Below are 24,813 nucleotides of genomic sequence, written 5' to 3' on the forward strand. Positions count from 1 at the left end.
AATACTGACTTTGATGGACGAAAGATCTGACTCAGCATAAGTCCATTTCATGTGTTCTTCATATGTAAGTGAACACGGGATTATGGTTCAAGTGATATATCTACCATCAGAATAGAAAGCACACTTACTGTTGATGATGTACTAAAACAGGTGTGGGGAACCTTTTTTCTGCCAAGGGCCCTTTGGATATTTATAACATCATTTGTGGGCCATACAAAATTATCAACTGAAAAAACAGTGCTCCACCGAAGGAGAACGATTCAGGCTGGCAAAATGAATGCAAATAATTGTTTTTCTATTTGAAGTCATGTGGGGAGAGCCTAATTTGGCGCACTCCTCTGGCTTGCCGCCCTAGGCAAATGCCTAGATCCAAGGCTTTTTTTGTAGAAAAAGCACAGCAGGAATTCATTAGCATATTAGACCACATCCTCTAATATTAGCATAATAGGCCACACCATCGGGGATAATAAAGTGCAAATTGAACTGGTGGTAGCTGGCTCCCACCCCCCACCCCTGCCACCCCTCATGTGGAAACTGCAGCTGCTCCCAGCAGGCCTTTAAAGGCACCCACATACCCCAGCAGCAGTCCTTCACAATGCCCACCACTCAGGCTCCCCGAGGGCCAGATCAAGTGATCTCGAGGGCTGCAAACGGCGCTCGGGCCTGACGTTCCCCACCCCTGTACTAAAACTTGGAAGTGACATTATGTTGTTCTAGGAATTATACAGTTAAGAGTGGTTCCTCAGTGGAACAGTCTTCCTTGGGAGGTGGTGGACTCTCCTGCTTTGGAGGTTTCTAAACGAAGGCTGGATGGCCATCTGGTAGCAATGCTGATTCTGTGAACTTAAGCAGATTATGAGGAGGAGGGCAGGAAGAGTTGCATCAACTCCTTTGCACATTAGGCCACACACTCCTGATGTAGCCAATGCTCTTGGAGCTTACAGTAGACCCTGTACTAAGAGCCCTGTAAGCTCTTGGAGGATTGGCTACCCCAGGGGGTGTGGCCTAATATGCAAAGGAGTTCCTGCTACCGAAAAAGCCCTGGTGCTTAGTTCTCGTGACACTTTCTTACATGCCCAGGGAAATTCTGTTCACCACTTTGGGGTCAGTCAGCAATTTTTCTCCAGACTGGAGGTCTGTTAGTTAGTTAGTTAGTTTATTTGTTCTCTCTCTCTCTCTCGCTCTCTCCCCCCATCTTCCAGGTGATCTCATCAGATACTGGAAGCTATGCAAGCTAAGCCAGGTTGGCCATAGTTAATACTTGGATGGGAGACTACCAAGGTAGTCCAGGGGTCAGTATTCAATGGCAAACCACCTCTGGCAATGGCAAACCACCTCTGTTCATCTCTGGCCTTGAAAAGCCTAAGCTGGCCACAATTTGATGACACTTTCCACCACCAACAGTACATGCAGCTTCAGTCAATATGCCGAACCATCGTAATATAATTCACTTTGATTTTCATTTCTGGAGGCTTGAACACCAGACACGTTTCTTGTTCACTTGAATGCAAATCCCGCAGAGGTGTCTGTTGTTGGGGTGCTCCTTGGCTAACTGTTTACTCACTTGAAAGGTGTTAAGCATTCAGAATCCCTTTGTTTCCCTCTGTCAGTTATTTTCTCCCACTTATTTGAATCGCATGTGTGCATTCGAAAAAGGGCGAGTGATTGATGTGTTCCAAGAAACTAATAATTAACAGATTATTATGTCTCGAAATGATTGACAGTTGAAACTCAGTTTTTATTTATTTTGTCTGTTTTTAATGATTAGAAAATATACCCCCCCCTTTTAGTTAACCCCCCCCCCAACTATGTGGTGGCCTCTCCTTCTTTGGAGGAGCCGAGACGGCTTTTTGACAGCAATACTGATTCCATGAACATAGGGGGAGATGTTTGTGAATTTCCTGCATTGTGCAGGGTGTGACTAGATGACCCTGGTGATCCCTTCCAACTCTTCACTTCTATGATTCTGAGTCCATCATCTTGGTCCATCACCTACTCAGATGGTCAGCAGCTCTCTGGAGTCTTAAGTCTTTCACATCGCCTACTGCCTCGTCCTTCTAACCAGGGATGCCTGGTATTGAACCCAGGACTTTCTGAGTGCCAAGCAGATGCTCCACCATTGAGTCACAGCTCCACAATTCTTGTTTATCACTATGGTTAGCAGGCCTTTTTTTGTTGCAGGAACTCCATTGGATATTAGGGCACACACCCCTGATGTAGCCAATCCTCCAAGAGCTTACAGTAGGTCCCTTAAGAAGAGCCCTGTAAACTCTTGGAGGATTGGCTACAGAAGAGGGCTGGGGCCTAATATGCAAAGAAGTTCCTGCTACAAAAAAAGCCCTGATGGTTCAGATCCACCGATGGATCTTTCCTCTATAAATCTGCTTAATCCTGTCTTAAAGCTATTTGTTGGCTTTCCCTGTGTCCACTGAGAGTGAAGTCTACAACTTAATTGCCCATCGAGTAAAGAGGGGTTTTCTTTTGTCAGTCCTAGAATCTGTCACCCGTCTTCATTGGATGTTCTTGAGTTCTAGTATTATGCTTGTTTGTTTGCTCTCAAATCTCAGCTGATTTATGGCAACAACCACATAGGGTTTTCAAGGCAAGAGACGTTCAGAGGTGGTTAGCCTCTGCATAGCCACTCTGGTATTCCTTGGTTGTCCTTCATCCAAATACCAACTAGGGCTGACCCTGCTTAGCTTCCAAAATCTGACAAGATCAAGCTAGTCTGGTCTATGAAAGAGGTTGAGGGAGGAAAACCTAACCACCTTTTCCACTCCAGTTTGGTGTTGTGGTTAAGTACGTGGACTCCAATCTGGGAGAACTGGGTTTGATCCCCAACTCCTCCACATGTACCTGCTGGTATGACCTTAGGTCAGTCATAAGTCTCTCAGAGCTGTGCCTCTCAAGAGGAGTTCTTGAAAGAGCTCCCTCACCCCCACCAATCTCATGACTGATAGCTGCTGTAGGGTTGCCAGGTTTGATTCAAGAGATATCTGGGGACTTTGGGGGTGGAGCCAGGACCAAGGGTGTGACAGGCATGATAGAACTCTGAAGGGACTTCTGGCCATCACATTTGAAGGGACGGTACACCTTTTAAATGCCTTCCCTCCATTGGAAATAATGAAGGATAGGGGCACCTTCTTTTGGGGCTCATAGATTTGGACCCCTAGTCCAATATTTTTAAAATTTAGAGGGTGTTTTGAGGAGAAGTACTGGGCGCTATGCTGAAATTTAGGTGCCTCTACCTCAAAAAACAACCCCACCAAGAGCCTCAGATATCCACAGATCAATTGTCCATAATACCCTATGAAAATCGGTCTCGTAGGGAATAATGGAGTACCCAGCAGACATTTTTCCCTCCCCCTTTCTGATGACCCTGAAGTAGGGGGGCAGTCTCCAAACCGGGGGATCCCCTGCCCCCACCTGGGGATTGGCAACCCTAAGCTGCTACAATGTATATCTTCCATGGACCTGGCTAAAGTAGTTTAGTTAGCTTATTTGATTTATATCCCGTCCTCCCCGTCAAAGCAGACTCATGGTGGCTCACAATACATGACAGAATAACAATAAGAACAGTTAAATTAAACACTAGATTAAAACAACTTGGTGCTAATTTCCATACAGTTTAAGGATGGCACTCAGTGATCTCAAAACATCCATTTAGATCTAATATCTCGGCGGTGGTCGTCATTCAGTTAAAAGCTAACAGAAATGGTATCGTCTTACAAGCCTTGCGGAACTGGGCAAGGTCCTGCAAGGTTCTCACCTCCTCAGGCAGTTGGTTCCACCAATGGGGGGCGGTGATTGAGAAGACTCTTTCTCGAGTTGTTTTCAGTTTTGGCTTCCTCGGCCCGGGGATCGATAGTAAGTTTTGTGTTCCTGACCTGAGTATCCTCTGGGAAATATGTGGGGAGAGATGGTCCCTAAGGTAGGCAGGTCCTCGGCCATTTAGGGCTTTAATAACCAGCACCTTGTAGCAAATCCGGTAAACCACCAGCATCCGCAGCCTGGGCTTTATGTGCTCCCACATGGAGAGTCCCAATAGCAGCCTGGCCGCCACATTCTGCACCAGCTGCAGTTTCCGGATTCGGAATAGGGGCAGCCCCATGTAGAGGGCATTACAGTAGTCCAATCTTGGGGTGACCGTGGCATGGATCACAGTTGCCACATCGCCATGCTCGAGGAAGGGAACCAATTGTCTTACCCGCCTAAGATGGTAAAAGGCGGATTTGGCAATGGCTGCTATCTGGGTCTCCATTTTTCGGGAAGGCTCCAGTAGCACCCCCAAGCTTCTGACCCTGGGCGCTGTTGTATGTGGTGCACCGTCAAAAGCTGGTAGCCAGGGCCGCCGTGACTGAGGCAAAGGACCTCTGTCTTCATCAGACTCAGATTCATTTGACTCAGCCTGAGCCATTCCGCTATGGCTTGCAACGCCAGGTCCAAATTTTCTGGGACACAGTCAGACTGGCCATCCATCAGTAGATAGAGCTGGGTGTCATCCGCATACTGTTGGCAACCCAGCCCATACCGCCAGGCAATCTGGGCCAGGGGTTGCATGTAGATGTTAAACAATACTGGGGAAAGCACCGTCCCTTGAAGAACAATGCAGTTAAGTGGGTGTCTCTGGAATGACTGTCCCGCATTTGCCACTCTTTGTCCCTGACCTTGAAGGAAAGAGGAGAACCAACCACGAATCCCTGCATCGGCGAGACGGTGAGTCAGTAGCTGATGGTTGACCCTGTCGAATGCAGCTGACAGGACAACAGCATCAGCACCGCGGAACTGCCCCAGTCCAGATGCCACTGGAGATCATCCACAAGGGCGACCAGTCTAAGCTGGGGACTATTGCCACATCAGTAACATATGCTGATGACACTATCGTATGGAGAACTTTCAGTGGTCCATCTAGTCCAGCATCATTCAACTGTTGTTGTTCAATCACACAGTCGAGTCCGACTCTTTGCGACCCCATGGACAAAGTCATGCCAGGCCTTCCTGTCTTCCACCATCCTCCGAAGTCTGCTCAAATTCATGTTTGTTACATCAGTAATGCTGCCCAGCCATCTCATCTTTTGCCGTCCCCTTCTTCTTTTGCCTTCTGTCTTTCCCAGCATCAGGGTCTTCTCCAGTGAGTGCTCCCTTCTCATTTGGTGGCCAAAGTATTTGAGCTTCAGCTTCAGCATCTGACCTTCCCGGGAACAGTCTGGGTTGATTTTCCTTAGGACTGACTGATTTGATCTTCTTGCAGTCCAAGGGACTCTCAAGAGTCTTCTCCAGCACCACAGCTTGAAGGCATCTATTCTTCTGTACTCAGCCTTCCTTATGGTCCAGCTCTCAACAGCCATACATTACTTCTGGGAATACCATCGCTTTGACTAAACGGACTTTTGTTGGCAGGGTGATGTCTCTACTTTTTATTATACTGCCCAACAGATGTCCCCTCAAAAGACCATTTCCCTGCAACTAGCGTTCAGGGACATACTGCCTCTGAACATGGAGGCTGTATTTTGTCATCATGGCTAATATCTCTGGACCCTTTTTGGTTGGATTGAGTCGGGGTGGAATTCTAGCAGGAGTTCCTTTGCATATTAGGCCGCACACCCCTGATGTAGCCAATCCTCCAAGAGCTTACAAGGCTCCCTGGATTGAGTGGTTTTGAATTCAGTAAGTTATCAGAGAAGGAGACAAAAAATTCTTTCTCTCCACACTTCTTTGCATGGACAGGTCCTATAAATAAATCAGGCCCTGGATATTGACATTTTTTTTTTTAAAGAGAGATTTACTGTTAAACAGCTGATGGAACTTGGGAGCCGATCGTTTTTCTCCCTGATCTCAAAGCCAGAAATTTGGCATAAATGCTCCTTGGGAAATGAACGATTTGCTGTTACAGAGAGGTAGGGAAAAAGAAAAAGAGAGAGAGTGTGTGTCGTACAGGGTTTCTCTCCCTCCACACCCCGCCCCCCGCCAGTTGTACAATTTCGCCCATCTTGTTACATTCTACGGACTCGAAACTGTCAAAACGGCAAATTTTGCATTTGAAGGAAAGTGTTTTCTGTTTCTACTGGGATTTTTTCCCCCTCTTCCCCCCTTCGTAAGTGTACCAGCTATAATTATCCATAACTGTGCAGGCATGTTTTTTTTTTTTAATGCCGTTTTATAATTGCAGGTCTCAGTGCTAGATTATGTGAAGTCATTTATAAATAGTCAGAAGAGAAGGACTTCCTGAGTTGCAAACCAGTGGACTGCAGTAAGGTTGACAGGATTTCAGCTGTATATACATATAGATGGGGTGTTAACTGGGTAATGATTGATGAATCCCTTAATTAATTCCCCAACAACTTACAATGCAGAGCCCTCGATCTCCCCCCCCCCTTGACAGACCGTGTGTGTCACTTTTGGAGACGCGGATAAGCCCGCATCTCTCCCCCTCCCACACCCTTGCAAGCGTCTTTGTGGATTTCTTGAAACATTTCTGAAGGGTGTTTTTTAAAAAAAAAAAAAAAAACTGGCTGTAACAAGATTAGAGTATCACAATTTTATGGCATAAGCGCTCGAATGGGGATTGAAGTGGGGCTGTGTGGGGAATGACAACACCCCCTGAACATGGGGAACCGTGCGCCTTACTTAAGATGACAGATCCAGGTGGGCAGCTGCTTTTGGTCTGAAGCAGTTGAACAAAACAGGAGTCAAGTGCGCCTTTAAGACCAACCAAGTTTTATTTAGAACATAAGCTTTCGTGTGCCCTCTAAAATGAAAGCTTACGTTCTAAATAAAACTTGTTTGGTCTTAAAGGTGCAACTTGACTCCTGCTTTCTTCAACTTGCTTAAGATGAGAAGTTGCAAATCAAACCGTCCTGGAGTGAAGGAATTGAATTGAAAGCAGCAGGGATGGAATTCCATTTCAAGCCACAAGGATTTAGGAAGGACATCACCCAATGAGAAAGCCTGCTGTGTGAACCCTCTGAGGTGAACGGGACCCCTGCCTTATGTTCATTTCAGTGGCGGTTTCTTGGGCCCAAAGAGTAGACAGGTTCGTGGAGGAGAGGTCCATCGATGGCTCCTAGCTATGGTGACTAAAGGAGACTCCCATATTCAGAGGCAGCAAACCTGTTTCAGAGGCAGTGACCCTCCATATTCAGAGGCCAGTGAGGGCAACAAAGATGGTGAGGGGTCAGGACAGGGCCTTTTTTTGTAGCAGGAACGCCTTTGGATATTAGGCCACACACCCCTGATTTAGCCAATTGTCCTGGAGCTTACAATAGGCCCTGTAAAAAGGGTCCTGTAAGCTCTGGCGAGAGCCAGTTTGGAGTTGTGGTTAAGTGTGCGAACTCTTGTGATTTAATTTCAGTCTATTAGTTCAGGTCAGACCTTCTGAGGCAACAGAAAACAACTCCGCACCATCCTCTATATGACAGCCCTTCAAATACACAAAGATGGTGATCATACCACCTCTCAGTTATCTTCTCTCCAGGCTAAACACTCAGCTGTCTTTCCTCGTAGGACTTGGTCTCCAGATCCAGGGCTTTTTTGGTAGCAGGAACTCTTTTGGATATTAGGCCACACACCCCTGAATTAGCCAATTGTCCTGGAGCTTACAGTAGGCCCTGTAAAAAGAGCCCTGTAAGCTCTTGGAGGATTGGCTACATCAGCTGTGTGTGATCCAATATGTAAAGGAGTTCCTGCTACCAAAAAAGCCCTGGGTCTGGAGACCAAGTCCCACAAGGAAAGACTGAAGGAGCTGACTGTTAGCCTGAAGAGAAGATAACTGAGAGGTGATATGATCACCATCTCCGAGTACTTGAAGGGCTATATAGAGGAAGGTGCGGAGTTGTTTTCTGTTGCCTCAGAAGGTCTGACCAGAACTGATAGATTGAAATTAAATCATAAGAGTTTTTGGCTCAACATTAGGAAGAATTTCCTGACAGAGCAGTTCCTCAGTGGAAAAGGCTTCCTTCTTTGAAGGTTTTCAAACAGAGGCTAGATGGATGTCTGGCAGCAATGCTGATTCTGTCAACTTAGGCAGATCATGAGAAGGAGAGCAGGAAGGATAGTATCACGGCTTAGTTCTTGTGGCCCCTTCTTACACACCCATGGGAATGCTGTTCAGCAGTGAGGTCAGGTAGCACTGAGTGTGTTTGTGGAGGGGAGGTATTTGTGAAGTTCCTGCGTTGCGCAGGGGGTTGATCTAGATGACCCTGCTCTAACAGACCCAAAGTTTTGCCTAACGTTGAGCCCAAAACTTACGATTACTGTTGCCAATCCCCAAGTGGGGGCAGGGGATCCCCTGGTTTGGAGGCCCTCCCCCCCACTTCAGGGTCATCAGAAAGCAGGGGGGAGGGAAATATCTGCTGGGCACGCCATTGTTCCCTATGGAGACTGATTCCCATAGGGTATAATGGATAATTGATCTAGGGTATTTGGGGCTCGGGGGGGGGGGGCTGTTTTTTTGAGATAGAGGCACCAGATTTGCAGTAAATCATCCGGTGCCTCTCCTCGGTTTCAAAAATATTGGACAAGGGGGTCCAATTCTATGAGCCCCAAAAGAAGGTTCCCTCCATTATTTCCCATGGAGGGAAGGCATTTAAAAGGTGTGTGGCCCCTTTAGATGTGATGGCCAGAACTCCCTTTGGAGTTCAGTTATCCTTGTCACAACCTTGCTCCTGGCTCCACCCTCAAAGTTCCCAGATATTTCTTGAATTGGACCTGGCAACCCTACTTATAATTTAATTTCATTCTATTGGTTCTGATCTGACCTTAAGGTTGGCAAATCTGCTTTTGGTACAAGTGGCCAAAAAGTCTAGAAGGGCAAGCCTTGCTTGCTCGTGTGCATTCGGGCCATACCCTGGGCCCCTTTTCTCTGTTGTGACTGATCCCCTTAGCAAAATGCCGCTTGAAGGTACTGGCAAGCATTGCCAAACGTGCACATGTGCAGTGCCGGCTCTAGGGCGTGTGGCGTCCCAGGCAGGCTCCCTGCCCACTGCCCCGCTGCCCACCCTCTGAAGTGCTGCCATGCAGTGCCATGCTCGGTCGCCTCCCCCATCAGACCATGCCAAGACTGAGCCCTACTGGCCTAGATGCAGGCTGCTTGCCATCTAATCCTTCGAAGTGCGTGGGTGCGGGAGAAGGCTTCTCCTTCCTCCCTCCTGGAACCGGAAGTGAGGGGGAGCGAAGCCTTCTCCCATGCACGCTTCTAGGGATTAGATGCTGTGCCGGCCACATCGAAGCCAATAGGGCCCAGCCTTGACACAATCCTCTGATCACACTGGGGGGGGGGCAAAGCGCAAGGGAAGGGAGGGGGTGGGTGATGGCAGGGGGAGGCAGGCAGGCAAGCAAACTAGGTGGTTGTTGTGGGCACCAGGGGGAGGCCAATTTGGCACACCCTTCTCCCAGCACCCTAGGCAACTGCCTAACTTGCCTAGTGGACGAGCCGGCCCTGCACATGTGAACAGGGCTTTCCATTTCCATTGAGTTCAGAAAGTTTTATGGAGGGGGGTGTATTTGCCCACGAGACTGTGGGCAATGTTGCGGCTACCTTTCAGTCGCATAAAAGTTTCCGCTTTAGCGGTTTGCGTGTGTTTCCTTTTGCTCCAATTGCTGGAAATGTGCTGTTTTCAAAAGGGAAAGAAAGGGGGCAAGACAACAGTGGTGTACACTGGGGGGGATGTTCCTTACCTTGCGAGCTTTTTGCAAAGTATTCAGGAGAACCCGCTATTTTTTCCCCTCTTTCCCCCTCTCTAAAATAAAATGGAACTGTGTTTCATTATGTCGTGCTCTTAGGTAATTTCCCCCCCCCCTTCTTTTTTTGCCATGAATGTGTTTAAGAAGCCGGAATACAAGAGAGAGCGATATTAGCGTATTATTCTTACAACAAACAGGCACTGTTCTGCTGCTACCTGCTTGGTCATTGTTCCCGATTGTGTATGCTTTGCAGTGGTATTTGGACGGCTTCCTGCTCTCCGCCAGCACAAAAAAAAAAAAAAAAGGCATTTCTGTTACAATGGCCCCTAACCACACAATGACGGCATTAAGGATTTATGTGGAGGTTTCATTATTTTCCTCCTCTTTTGTTCCTTCCAGGATGACTTCCAAGCGACCAGCCTCTCCGTATGGGGAAGCAGATGGAGAGGTAGCCATGGTGACGGGCAGACAGAAAGTGGAAGAAGAGGAGAGTGACGGGCTTCAGGCCTTTCACCTTCCTTTGCATGTGAGTTTCCCCAACAAGTCTCATTCTGAGGAATTTCAGCCTGTTTCCCTGCTGACCCAAGAGACTTGCGGCCATAGAACTCCCACCTCTCAACAAAACACATTGGTAAGTCTCTCCTCCCTGGCTCTATTGTGCTCCTTCAGTTTGCCTCTGCAATAGCTTGGCTCTCCTCAAGACCTCTCCCTCTATCCCGGGCATAGGGTTGCCATCACATTTATGGAACACATCATAGTCAGGGGTGGAATTCTAGCAGGAGCTTCTTTGCATATTAGGCCACACCCCCTGATGTAGCCAATCCTCCAAAAGCTTACAAGGCTCTTTTTTGTAAGCTCTTGGAGGATTGGCGAGATCAGAAGTGTGTGGCCTAATATGCAAAGGAGCTCCTGCTAGAATTCCACCATAGTGATGGGGAAACTTTGACCTAACCTAATCAGCCCCTTCTGGCAAAAATGAATTGTGGGCTCATATATATATATGATTCTCGTCGAACTTCATGCTGAAAACCAGCGTTAAGCCTGTGGTCCGGCAATATATATCAGAAATATATATACTTCTTTGCCGGACCACAGGCTTAACGCTGGTTTTCAGCGTGAAGTTTGACGAGAATCGTGTCCACCTCTGTGCAACATGATATGTGAATTGCCAAGCACCACAGATCTATCAAAACGTACGAGTGGGACTGTTTCAGGAGGTGCGGCTCAGTGGAAGAGCCTCCACTTGGCATGCAGAAAGTCCCAGGTTAAACCCCCAGCATGTCCAGTTAAAAAAGGTAATGTGAAAGGCAGCAGGTAATGTGAACGATACCTGGAGACCTGCTGCCAGTCGCTAAGCAGACAACACTGATCTTGATGGACCAAGGGTCTGATTTGGTATAACGCAGTTTCCTGAGTGACTGTCTGCCTACCCATTATATCAGCTTGGTTACATATATTATTATATACCGCCTCAGGGCTGGCCCTGCCACTAGGCAAACTAGGCAATTGCCTAGGGGGCTGGCTTCTGGGGGTGCCAAATTGGGCGCCCCCATGTGACTCAAGGAAGTTATCAGTGGAGGGGGGGTGGTGCCAGAAGTTAGCCTTGCCTAGGGTGCCAGGCAGTCTAGCGCTGGCCCTGCTTCTGCGTATAACTCTACCATAGGATAAATAAAATGTGTGACTGTGTGATACCGCTAGTCGTCGAACCTGTCCAGCAGCTGTTTTCCACAGCCGTCAACCTGGCGACTTGTGAACAAAACAGAGGAGAAAGCCTTTACCCATTGATTTGATTTGATTTATTAGATTTATATCCCACCCTCCCCACCGAAGCAGGCTCGGGGCGATAAAATAAATCATAGTAACAATACAATTCAATCAGTTAAACATTTAAACAATCCATCACATCAAGAGCCAGTTTGGTGTAGTGGTGAAGCGTGCGGACTCTGATCTGGGAGAACTGGGTTTGATTACCCACGCCTCCACTTACAGCTGCCGGAATGGCCTTGGGTCAGCCATAGCTCTTGCAGGAGTTGTCCTCGAAAGGGAAGCTGGTGTGAGAGCCCTCTCAGCCCCGCCCCCCATCTCACAGGGGGTCTGTTGTAGGGGAGGAAGATAAAGGAGATTGTGAGAGACTGCTCTGAGACTGAAATTCGAAGTGGAGGGCGGGATATAAATCCAATATCATCATCAATCATCATCATCAACAGTACAGGCAATTAAACAATTAAAATAGTGTTGGTGCTAATGTCATTTAGTTTCTGGTGGCATTCATTCCACCCAGCCTCGGAGCCATGGATAAACCTAGACTGATTCTGCAGTCGCTGTTGCTGCACCCCTGGGCTTCCGCTTTCGTCAGATCAAGTGAGCAATTCCCCACCAGTTGTTCTGCGGCCACATTTTGACCCACGGCTCCCTCCAATTTCCCTCGTGTCTACTTGATCTTGTTTTTTAACTATCAAGAAGACACAAGGGAAATTGGAGGGAGCCATGCAGTAACTTGTGGGGAATCGATTACTTGATCCAACGGAAGCAGAAGCCCAGGGGCAGAGCGACAATGACTATGGAATCAGTCCTATTTTCTACTGACAGATCTATGCACGGATCTTCTTTTAAGGACATCTGAGTTATTAATCCTCATTACATCCTGTGGCAATGCAATCTTCCAGTTTTAGAAGACACAGCATCAACAACTACATTTTATCCTCAGATCTGCAGTCATTGACTTCATCAGGTGCCCCTGAATTTTGCTATCATGAAAGGAGAAGAAAAATATTCTCTACCACCACTTTCTCCACATCATACACAATACATCTTCAGTCCCCTTCCTCTTTCTGAACTGAAAAGAACCCCCAAACTCCATAGCTTTTCATAAGAACATAAGAGAAGCCATCTTGGATCAGGCCAATGTCTCATCCAGTCCAACACTGTGTGTCACATAAGAACATAAGAGAAGCCGTGTTGGATCAGGCCAATGGCCCATCCAATCCAACACTGTGTGTCACATAAGAGAAGCCATGTTGGATCAGGCCAATGGCCCATCCAATCCAACACTCTGTGTCACATAAGAACATAAGAGAAGCCAGTGACCAAAAAATCCAGGCACTATCAGGAGATCCACCAGTGGGGCCAGGACACTAGAAGCCCTCCCACTGTTGCCACTCCCAAGCACCAAGAATACAGAGCATCACTGCCCCAGACAGAGAGTTCCAACAATACGCTGGGGCCACTGATGGACCTCTGCTCCATATATTTATGATGATATTGGATTTATATCCCGCCCTGCACTCTGAATCTCAGAGCGGCTCACAATCTTCTTTATCTTCTCCCCTCACAACAGACACCCTGTGAGGTGGGTGGGGCTGAGAGAGCTCTCAGAGCAGCTGCCCTTTCAAGGACAACCTATGGCTGACCCAAGGCCATTCCAGCAGCTGCAAGTGGAGGAGTGCAGAATCAAACCCGGTCCTCCCAGATAAGAGTCCGCACACTTAACCACTGGTTCTTTCAAGAAAAGCTTGTACTCGCTAAAATCCCTTATAAGCTGCCTTGGCAACCAATTGGAATACTGGGGTTGCCAATTAGGGTTGTCAACCTCCAGGTGGCTCCTGGAGATCACCCACTATTACAATTGATCTCCAGACAACAGGCCTTGTACCTCCTGGGAAAAATGGCTACTGTTGTGGGTGAACTGTGGCATTCTACCCAGCTGAGGCTCCTCTCCTCCCCAAATCCCCACCTTCCCAGACTCCACCCACCAAAATCTCCAGGTATTTCCCAGCCCAAAGCTGGCAGCCCTAGAACTGCTCCTTTCACCCACCTGTCCCATTAAACCCCTGACTAAGCCCTCTCCTTTACCTTTAACCAGACTTTTCCTGAGCAGGAATGCACAGGAATGCAGTTCCAGCTGGCATGGCATCAGGGGGGTTGGCCTAATATGCAAATGAGTTCCCGCTGGGCTTTTTCAAGAAAGCAAGCCCTGTCTTTAACAATAGTCTGATCTGCAGAAATCATCCTGCAAAAGAGACATGGGTTGTTTTGTAGAAAAATAGGTGGTGGAGCTCATTAGCATAACTCATTACCATATGCCTCCCCCAGCCAAAAGCAACCCGATGCAAGAAAGAAGAGCCTTGGATGAGCGAGGCCTGCTTGGGATGGCTAGAGATCCAGCCACTCAATCAGAGAGCCAGTTTGGTGTAGTGATTAAGTGCGCGGACTCTTATCTGGGTGAACCCGGTTTGATTCCCCACTCCTCCACTTGCACCTGCTGAGATGGCCTTGGGTCAGACATAGCTTTCATAGAAGCTGTCCTTGAAAAGGCAGCTGCTGTAAAAGCACTCTCAGCCCCACCTACCTCACAGGGTGTTTGTTGTTGGGGGGGGGGGGAAGGTGGAGGAGATTGTGACTGCTCTGAGACTCTAAGATCCAGAGTATAGGGCGGGATATAAATCCAAAATCTTCTTCTTGCCTGGGGCTCTCCTGGGCCAACCTTCCCAGTCAAAAGGCCAGCAAGCCACCCACCACCCAAAATCACATAAGAAGTGGAGAAAGGGTGGTGTGGGCTTCTCCAGGGGTTAATGAGGGCTGCTGGGGGCGTGGCAGAGCTCCTGGTGGCTGGCTGGCTGCCCGCTCTCCTAATCCAGGGATTGCTATGCAGCTGCACCTCTTATTCAATGGACAAGGTAGGCGGGGAGGAGGAGAGGGAACCCTCGGAAAGGTTCAGGATCCTGTGAGCTGCTGCTGAATCTGAGGTCTGATAAGAGATGTACCGTATCCTTTCCTCCGAAGGCAAGGGCTCTTTCTGTACCCAGGTTTTGCAAAACACGAGGAAAGTTTTTTGGTCCCAGAGCCAACAATATAGAGCCGGAGGTGGCAAAACCACAAAAAACGTCACTCATTGCTACCCCCGAACTCTGCAGCAGGCATGGTGAGAGACGGGTTATATTATCACCTGCTAATTCCGGCGGATCAAGCCATTGTTGAACGTGCAGCTGCAGGCGGTATCGAGGTAGCAGTGCCAGCTGCTGCCGGCAGCATGCGAATTGAAGTGCTCCGCGTTCTCTTTTGTTATCGCAGGCTTCTTCCGAGGAGGTCAGGTGGCGGCCGTGGTTCTACCCTCCCCTGTTTTATTTTCACAACGACCCTGCAAAGTCGTTTGGAGTCAGAGAAAGCGATGGGCTCGGCGAGCTTCCGTGGAATCCTGGCCGGGAGATCAGTTGTAAAAGCGAGAGGCAGAACTACACAGAGCCTTGTGACGTGATCGAGGTTTACAAGATTATGCATGGGATAGAGAAGGTAGAGAAAGAAGTACTTTTTTCTCCCTTTCTCACAAGACGAGAACTTGTGGACATTCAATGGAATTGCTTAGCAGTCAGGTTAGAACTGATAAAAGGAAGTATTCCTTCACCCAAAGGATGATTAACATGTGGAATTTACTGCCACAGGAGGTGGTGGCAGCTACAAGCATAGATAGCTTCAAGAGAGGATTGGATAAACATATGGAGCAGAGGTCCATTAGTGGCTATCAGCCACAGCGTATTGTTGGAACTCTCTGTCTGAGGCAGTGATGTTCTGTATTCTTGGTGCTTGGGGGGGAGCACAGTGGGAGGGCTTGTAGCCCCACTGGTGGTCCTCTTGATGGCACTGAGTGTTTTTTTTTATGGCCACTGTGTGACACAGAATGTTGGACTGGATGGGCCATTGGCCTGATCCAACATGGCTTCTTTCATGTTCTTATGGCCCTGCTGGTGGACCTCCTGATGGCACCTGGGTTTTGGCCACTGTGTGACACAGAGGGAAGGACTGGATGGGCCATTGGCCTGATCCAACATGGCTTCTCTTATGTTCTTATGTGACACAAAGTGTTGGACTGGATGGGCCATTGGCCTGATCCAACATGGCTTCTCTTATGTTCTTATGTGACACAGAGTGTTGGACTGGATGGGCCATTGGCCTGATCCAACATGGCTTCTCTTATGTTGTTATGTGACACAGAGTGATGGACTGGATGGGCCATTGGCCTGATCCAACATGGCTTCTCTTATGTTCTTATGTGACGCAGAGTGTTGGACTGGATGGGCCATTGGCTGATCCAACATGGCTTCTCTTATGCTGTTATGTGACACAGAGTGATGGACTGGATGGGCCATTGGCCTGATCCAACATGGCTTCTCTTATGTTCTTATGTGACACAGAGTGTTGGACTGGATGGGCCATTGGCCTGATCCAATACGGCTTCTCTTATGTTCTTCTCCAGTCCCGCATTCCCTGGGACTCTTTTGGTTCCCCACCTGGAGGTGGCAACTCTAGCTTATGTACACTTAAGCCGGTAAGAGCTGTTGAGGCATTTTTATGATAGAGCTTCCCTCTGTTCTGTGTGTATGGTTAAACCACGGCGTTTGCCACTTCAGAACCATATGTAGCGTCTCTAATCTCCTTTCTTGGGTGAAGTGCCTTTTGAAAAGAATAACCTGCCAGGTGGCTGTAGGATGTGTGAGAGAACACATATGTGCATTGATTTATCTTATAATGAAAGAGATCACAGTATCCTCACATGTACGCCGCTGATAAACTCCTCTTGTGTTGTGTGAGCAAAGTTGTGCCATTGCGGTGGCTGGAATTGCTATCTAAGGAAACGCTGCCCAAGTTCGTCCGGTGAGAATAGCCCTGCTGGATCAGAGCAATGGTCCATTTAGTACAGAGGTGGCCAAGTGCGACTCAGGAGCCACATGAGGTTCTTTCACAGATATTGTGTGGCTCTCGAAACCCCCACTGCCCCGTTGGCCAGCCTGGAGATTTTCTGGTTTTAAATCACTTATTATAGAACCGTAGAATCATAGAGTTGGAAGGGTCACCTAGTCCCACCCCCTGCACAATGCAGGAAATTCACAAACACCTCCTCCTAAATTCACAGGATCTTCATTGCTGTCAGATGGCCTCTGTTTAAAAACCTCCAAGGAAGGAGAGCCAGTTTGGTGTAGTGGTTAAGTGTGTGGACTCTTATCTGGGAGAACCGGGTTTAATTCCCCACTCCTCCACTTGCAGCTGCTGGAATGGCCTTGGGTCAGCCATAGCTCTGTCAGAGGTTGTCCTTGAAAGGGCAGCTGCTGTGAGAGCCCTCTCAGCCCTACCCACCTCACAGGGTGTCTGTTGTGGGGGAGGAAGGTAAAAGAGATTGTGAGCCGCTCTGAGACTCTTTGGGGTGGAGGGCGGGATATAAATCCAATATCTTCATCTACCTCACAGGGTGTCTGTTGTGGGGGAGGGGAAGGTAAAGGAGATTGTGAGCCGCTCTGAGACTCTTTGGAGTGGAGGGCGGGATATAAATCCAATATCTTCATCTACCTCACAGGGTGTCTGTTGTGGGGGAGGGGAAGGTAAAGGAGATTGTGAGCCGCTCTGAGACTCTTCGGAGTGGAGGGCGGGATATAAATCCAATATCTTCATCTACCTCACAGGGTGTCTGTTGTGGGGGAGGGGAAGGTAAAGGAGATTGTGAGCCGCTCTGAGACTCTTCGGAGTGGAGGGCGGGATATAAATCCAATATCTTCATCTACCTCACAGGGTGTCTGTTGTGGGGTGGGGGAGGTAAAGGAGATTGTGAGCCACTTTGAGACTCTTCGGAGTGGAGGGCGGGATATAAATCCAATATCATCTTCTTCTTCAACTCCTGAGGAAGGTAAGGTAAGGTAAGGTAAAATTTTATTTATATCCCGCCCTCCCCCGCCGAAGCAGGCTCAGGGCGGCTAACAACATCTAAAAGCAAACAATCAATAATACAACATCAAGTTAACATTAAAACATTAAGACATTAAAACCATCAATACTTAAGTAACAATTCTAAATCTCGCAATAAGTCTGGCGGTATCATAATAGCAGGTCCCTGAACCAGGCCATTTTGGCATGTTGTGCATTTATAAGCCTGTTCCACTGAGGAATCACTCTAACGGTCAGGAAGTTCTTCCTAAGGTTGAGCCGGAAGCTCATTTGATTTAATTTCAACCCATTGGTTCTGGTCCCACCTTCTGGGGCCACAGAAAACAATTCCACCTCATCCTTTCTATGACAGCCCTTCAAGTACTTGAAGATGGTGATCATATCACCTCTCAGCTTCCTCCTCTCCAGGCTAAAAGTCAGCCTACAACTGGGAGAATGCATTTACAGTTGAAGTTGCTTTCTTTCCACCTCTACCTCCCTTCCCCTCCTCATCTGTTTTTGATTTAAAGGACCCACTGGGGGAGGAAGGGGCAGCCCCTGGCCTCTCAGCTTTCACCCCATGACTCCTCAAGCTGCAGCAGTGTGTGTGGGGGGGAATTGGGGTCAGGAGGGAGGGTAATTAGAATGATTAAAGGTTTGGAACACTTTCCCTATGAAGAAAGGTTAAAACACTTTGGGCTCTTTAGCTTGGAGAAACATTGATTGCAGGGTGACATGACAGAGGTTTACAATGCAGGGGATGGAAAAAGTAGAGAAAGAAGTACTTTTCTCCCTTTCTCACAATACAAGAACTCGTGGGCATTCAATTAAAATGCTGAGCAGTCAGGTTAGAACTGATAAAAGGAAGTACTTCTTTACCCAAAAGGCGGTTAACACGGGGAATTCACTGCCACAGGAGGTGGTGGCGGCTACAAGCGTAGCCAGCTTCAAGAGGGGATTGGATAAGTATATGGAGCAGAAGACCATCAGTGGCTATTAGCCACAGCGTATTGTTGGAACTCTCTATCTGAGGCAGTGATGTTCTGTATTCTTGGTGCTTGTGGGGGAGCACAGTGGGAGGGCTTGTAGCCCCACTGGTGGTCCTCTTGATGGCACAGTGTTTTTTTATGGCCACTGTGTGACACAGAATATTGGACTGGATGGGCCATTGGCCTGATCCAACATGGCTTCTCTTATGTTCTTAAGACAGCCATGATTAGGCCCAAAGAATGTGGTGAAGCATGCTCTTTATTAAACCTTCCGTGTGGTAGGCATATGGGATTTCAAGCACAAAACATGCCATTATACAGGTGTGACACAGAGTGTTGGACTGGATGGGCCATTGGCCTGATTCAACATGGCTTCTCTTATGTTCTTATGAGGGTCAGGCACTCTGAGTCGGGTGCTCAGAGTCACAGTGGCGGCAGCCAGGGGAGGGTAGCTGCTAAGTGCCCCCGAACATTTAAAATCCTGGCTATGGGCCTGTGCTCTACCAGCAGGGCCGGCCCCAGACTGTCCAGCAACGTAGGCAAGGCTAACTTCTGGCACCCCACCTGCACCGATGACATCACCAAGTCACACGGAGGCACCCAATTTGGGGCCTCCAGAAGGCTGGCGCCCTAGGCAATCCCCTAGTTTGCCTAGCAGCTAGGCCAGCTTTGTGTACCATAGTAGAGCTTCCTTCCCCATAAAGAGCAGTTGTGGGGGAGGAATGCAGATTTCCAGCGTACCTTTTGTGCCTGCTGCTCAGGATCATTTCCCCCCCTTTTTTAATTGTGATGGGACAAAGCCGAGTGTTGTGAACACCAGTGCAGTTATTGTGCCGGCTCTAATAATGAGAAATTTCCATTGTTTGTGGAGAGCCGTCTCCTACACTCTAGACAAAAGTGTAATTACTTTTGAACGAGGTGGAATGTGCGCCGTTTAAATAACACGGCAAAATAGATTTGTGAAAGATTCAGATATAGCTCGCTTCGATGCCATATGCGCGGCACGGCAATAAGGCATAGTTAGCAAGTTGCATAATTATGCGCTTCTGTGCACACACACACACACATACACATGCGCACACACACACGCACACAAGCACCCATGCACGGCTTCTGGGTTGAAGCTTTAAGCTATTGTTTTCCAGAAGAGGTGGACTGCCTTTCCCAAACAAAGCCGGTTTGGCTAAAAGAAAGGGTGACAAAAAGTTTTGCCATTGTCTTGTTTTAATGCCTTTCTCCGCCCGCCGTTCCAGTCTAAATTGATATTTATCTGAGGATGGAATTACTTTGCCGCAAATATTATGTGCTAAATGTCATCCCCCAACATAGCACTTCAAAGCTGTTTCCATAAATATAATTTCAGGTTTGTAAGCCGTCGCTGATATCCTCCCCCCCCCCCTCCTTTTCTTTCAGTCTTTACACTTGCATTGTTTTACAAAATTACCCCCAGGGCCATCTGAATAAACAAGACAATCCAGGTACAATCAAGAGAGCGCAGAAATTATACGGTACACTTCCATGTTATTATTGTATAGATATGAAGCTGCAGCACACGAAGGGACTCGCTTGAGCCGTCTAGCTGGGTACCGGCTCCGCTAAACAGCAACTACTTCTCTGCGGTCTTTCCTGTCGCTGCTGCCTGAGACCAGGGAACTCAATTCTGGTTTGGGAAACAGCTGGAGATTTGGGGAAGGAGGCTGCGGAGGGCAGGGTTTGCCATAGACTCCACATCCAAAGCAGCCATTTTCTCCAGGAACCTGATCTTTGAGGTCTGGAGATCAGTTGCAGGGGTGGAATTCTTGCAGGAATCATAGAATCATAGAGTTGGAAGGGACCTCCAGGGTCATCTAGTCCAACTCCCTGCACAATGCAGGAAACTCACAAACACCTCCCCCTAAATTCACAGGATCTTCGTTGCTGTCAGTTGGCCATCTAGCCTCTGTTTAAAAACCTCCAAGGAAGGAGAGCCCAAAGGAGAGTCCACCACCTCCCGAGGAAGCCTGTTCTATTGAGGAATTGCTCTAACGGTCAGGAAGTTCTTCCTAGGGTTGAGCCGGAAGCTCTTTTGATTTAATTTCAACCCACTGGTTCTGGGCCTACCTTCTGGGGGCACAGAAAACAATTCCACACCATCCTCTATATGACAGCCCTTCAAGTACTTAAAGATGGTGATCATATCACCTCTCAGCCGCCTCCTCTCCAGCCTAAACACCCCCAACTCCTTCAACCTTTCCTCTTAGGACTTGGTCTCCAGACCCCTCACCATCTTCGTCGCCCTCCTCTGGACCCGTTCCAGCTTGTCTATATCCTTCTTAAAATGTGGTGCCCAGAACTGAACACAATACTCCAGGTGAGGTCTTTTGCATATTAGGCCACACACCCCTGATGTAGCCAATCCTCCAAGAGCTTACAGGGCCCTTTTTTGTATGCTCTTGTAGGATCGGCTACATGAGGGGTGCGTGGCCTGATATGCAAAGGAGCTCCTGCTAGAATTTCACCCCTGAGTTGCTATGCTGTGAGATCCCCACGTACCACCTGAATGATGGCAACTCTACCTGAGTACCTTTCCAGGGCAAGGGCAAGGTTGAACCTGAGACCTTTCTACTGGCAAAGGATGGGTTGTGCCACTGTGTATGTGCTATACAGACACAGGTCCATCAGTGGCTATTAGCCACAGTATATTGTTGGAACTCTCTGTCTGGGGCAAGTGATGCTCTGCATTCTTGGTGCAACGGTGTGAGGACTTCTAGTGTCCTGGCCCCACTGATGGACCTCCTGATGGCACCTGAGTTTTTTTGGCCACTGTGTGTACAGAGTGTTGGACTGGATGGGCCATTGGCCTGATTCAACATGGCTTCTCTTATGTTCTTATAACTCACCTTTGCCACTGAGTGTGTGCTCTATACCTCTCAATGGCGATGGTTTCATCCATGAATACCTGAAGCTGCCTTCTAGACAGGGAGAGGAGGGAGGAAGAGGTGGAAAGAAAGCAACTTGAAATGCATTCTCCAAGGTGCCAGCTTGCTTGACTTGGAGAAGTGAAAGACAAACACCTTCTCCAAGCCAGCCAACAGGGTGGTGGGGGCTTTGAGAGCAATATGATATGTGCGAAAGAGCCACTTGTAGCTCCCGAGCCTTTTAGCAAGTCATACCATAGATCCCTCTAAACCAGGAGTGGCCAAACTTGCTTGACATGAGAGCCACGTAGAATAAATGTCAGATTTCTGAGAGCCGCAAGACATGAACATCAGGTGTTTGAGAGCTGCAAGACAGGGAGGGAGTAAGGAAGGAATGAAATAGAGAAGGGAGAGGAGGGGAGAGGTGGAAAGAAAGTAACTTTAAATGCATTCTTCAAGCTGCCAGCTTGCTTGACTTGGAGAAATGATTTAAAAAGACAAATGCCTTCTCCAAGCTAACCAACAGGGTGGTGGTGGATTTGACAGCCACATAATATGTGTGAAAGAGCCACATGTAGCCGCTGAGCCACAGTTTTGGCCACCCCTGCTCTAAACCAACTTTGCCTTCTCTGACTAGCATCAGCTCTCTGAAGTTTCAGGCAGATGCTAGACTTGCTACATGTGATCACTTTATGTTTTCTTGTTGGGAATGTTGGAAGACTAAGGATTTTCTGCATGCATAGTGCTTGCTGTGCTATTAAGCTTTGGTTTGGCTCTTCTGTTTTATTTGTGTCTCATGTGGGGGAACTCAAGAACTGAATGAATGGGTTGTAATGTCAAGCATGCGGTTTCAATGATGAGTCAAGTTTGATACAAAACTATGTTTATTGATAGACCGATACTTTCAGTGTAACAGATTCTTGAGAGTGATGCTAAAGATACATTGATACAATACTTTTAAGGCATACTTCAAAAGGATTCCAAAGGGTGGGGTGAGGGATGCGCTCTCACACATAAACTATCATAAATGTCTACATTCTCATGGCGTTATCAGGACTCCGTCCTTGCTTTCCCCAGATGTTTCACACTCCCTAACAGGAATGTATGGGAAGGTACCAATTACTCTTTCTCAAGTTAGTTTCGTTTCTCTCTACTTCTGCTTTGTAAGCAATAAAGTAAGAAGGGGGAGGGGGAAAGAATAAGAGTTAACAGACCTTGGTCCTCCATGATATTTCACAGGCCAGCTTTGTGGAGGACCCTAAAACAATCAATTACCAATGGAATTTTACCATGCTTGACATGAATATGATGGGGTGCTGCTGGAAAACCATAAAATAGTATGTCTACTTGATGGGTTCATAGGGCCATCATCATCTCTCCATGGCCTGCATGCCGTTCTTGTCTTTCTCCCCCTCTGTAGTCGTAACAATACAATATAGTGAGCTACAGTATTCAAAAGAGCCCCGTGGCGCAGAGCCCCGTGGCGCAGTACTGCAGTCGGAGCCGTCAGCTCACGACCTGAGTTCGATCCCAGCGGAAGCTGGTTCAGGTAGCTGGCTTCAGGTTGACTCATCCTTCCGAGGTCGGTAAAATGAGTGCCCAGCTTGCTGGGGGGAAAGTGTAGATGACTGGGGAAGGCAACGGCAAGGAAAGGAAAGGTCCTCTGTGCAAGCACCAGTCGTTTCCGACTCCGGGGTGACGTCGCATCACAATGTTTTCACAGCAGACTTTTTATGGGGTGATTTGTCATTGCCTTCCCCAGTCATCTACACTTCCCCCCCCAGCAAGTTGGGGACTCATTTTACTGACCTCGGGAGGCTGAGTCAACCTTGAGCCGGCTACCTGAATCCAGCTTCCACCGGAATCGAACTCAGGTCGTGAGCAGAGAGTTCAGACCGCAGTACTGCGGCTTTACCACTCTGCGCCACAGGGCTCTTTTGAATACTGTAGCTCGCTATATTGTATTGTTACCACTACAGAGGGGGAGAACGACAACCACCCCGTAAAAAGTCTGCCGTGAAAACGTTGTGAAAGCAACGTCACCCCAGAGTCGGAAACGACTGGTGCTTGCACAGGGGACTACCTTTACCTTTGCAGTTATGATCTCAGTATAGGGTTGCTAGCTCTGGGTTGGGAAATACCTGGAGATTTTGGGTGTGGAGCCTGAGTTGTCGAACTTCCAAAGCAGCCATATCCTCCTGATCTCTGTCACCTGGAGATCAGTTAAGATAGCGGGAGATCTCCAGTCACACCACCTGGAGGTTAAAAAGCTGGGAGAGAAGTCACTTCACAAACAATGATATAAATAAAGCAGGAGTCAAGGTGCACCTTTAAGACCGACCAAGTTTCATTGAGAACGTCAGCTTTCGTGTGCTCGCTAAGCACACTTCAGACTGATGAAGTGTGCTTAGAGAGTACACGAAAGCTGACGTTCTCAATAAAACGTGGTCGGTCTTAAAGGTGCCACTCGACTCCTGCTTCGTTCGACTGCCTCAGACCAACACGGCTGCCCTCTTGGATCTATCTAAATGACATAAACCACCACAGGTTATAGTGACCAAATTACTATGTAATAATGGTGCATATATACATATTAACAAAAAGGAATTACAAAATCCATAACTGATCTTCCAGACAAGGAATCCCGATCTGCAGGCCGTTGACTTAAAGGTCCTGCTTCGTTTATTCTTCCAGCATAGGGTGCTCCATAACTTCTTAACCACTTAACTTCTTAACTATAACCACTCCCAGAGGTGGTGCGAGCCCTGCGGGACTTGAATCAGTTCTGCAGGGCTTGCAAAACCATCCTCTTTCAGCTTGCTTTTAAGATAGAACCTGGCTAAATTGACTTGTAGCCACCTAGCCATCTTATACATGACCGTGAACTGTAGCACCTTAACTATTAACTTTTAACTTATAACAGCTGTTTTATCTATTTTAATTTAATCTATAACGGTAACTTAATTGTATTTTAATCTGCTTTTGTCTCGATTGTATTTTATTGAAATCATGGTTGTCCCATGTCTGTGAGCCGCCCTGAGCCTGCCTTTGGCGGGGGATGGCGGGATACAAAAATAAATTTACTTTACTTTCTTTACTTTACTTAAAGAAGACATTCCCATTCAAAATACGCTTACAGCAACACTTCCAATGCGTTCCCCGCTGTTTAATATTTGTAATGACTATAAGGGAATATAAACTCTCCAAAAAACCCCTTTAAACTGGCATCACGCTCACAAGCAGCATCACAAGCCCCGTTTAAATCCCCTGTTGATACACCTGGCGCTCGTCTCCGCGAAAGGGCCAGCTCTCTCCCCTAAACCGTCACAAGAACTCTAACCTGGGAACCCGCAACCGAAGAGGGACATTACGTTGGGAACAGCTTCCCACAGCATGACTCCTTGTAGGTTTTTCAACAGAGGCTAGATGGCCATCTGACAGCGATGAGGATCCTATGAATTTAGGGGGAGGTATTTGGTGCAGGATGGTGGAAGACAGGAGGGCCTGGTGTGACTTTGTCCGTGGGGTTGCAAACAGTCGGACTCGACTGTGCGACT

The 24,813-nt window shown here is 47.9% G+C and overlaps 1 protein-coding gene across 3 annotated transcripts in view; it reads left to right on the top strand.

Annotated features, from left to right (window-relative positions):
* SOX5 (SRY-box transcription factor 5) overlaps positions 1 to 24,813 on the top strand; it is an 871,788-nt gene that overhangs the window by 343,683 nt on the left and 503,292 nt on the right. For all 3 annotated transcript variants that reach the window (XM_060245898.1, XM_060245895.1, XM_060245896.1), the window contains one exon: positions 10,081 to 10,312. In XM_060245898.1, coding sequence (XP_060101881.1) covers positions 10,082 to 10,312 — 231 coding nt within the window. In that variant the 5' untranslated portion in view covers position 10,081. The remainder of the gene's footprint in view (positions 1 to 10,080; positions 10,313 to 24,813) is intronic.

The sequence above is a fragment of the Heteronotia binoei genome, chromosome 8 (assembly GCF_032191835.1).
Source record: "Heteronotia binoei isolate CCM8104 ecotype False Entrance Well chromosome 8, APGP_CSIRO_Hbin_v1, whole genome shotgun sequence".
Classification (NCBI taxonomy): domain Eukaryota; kingdom Metazoa; phylum Chordata; class Lepidosauria; order Squamata; family Gekkonidae; genus Heteronotia; species Heteronotia binoei.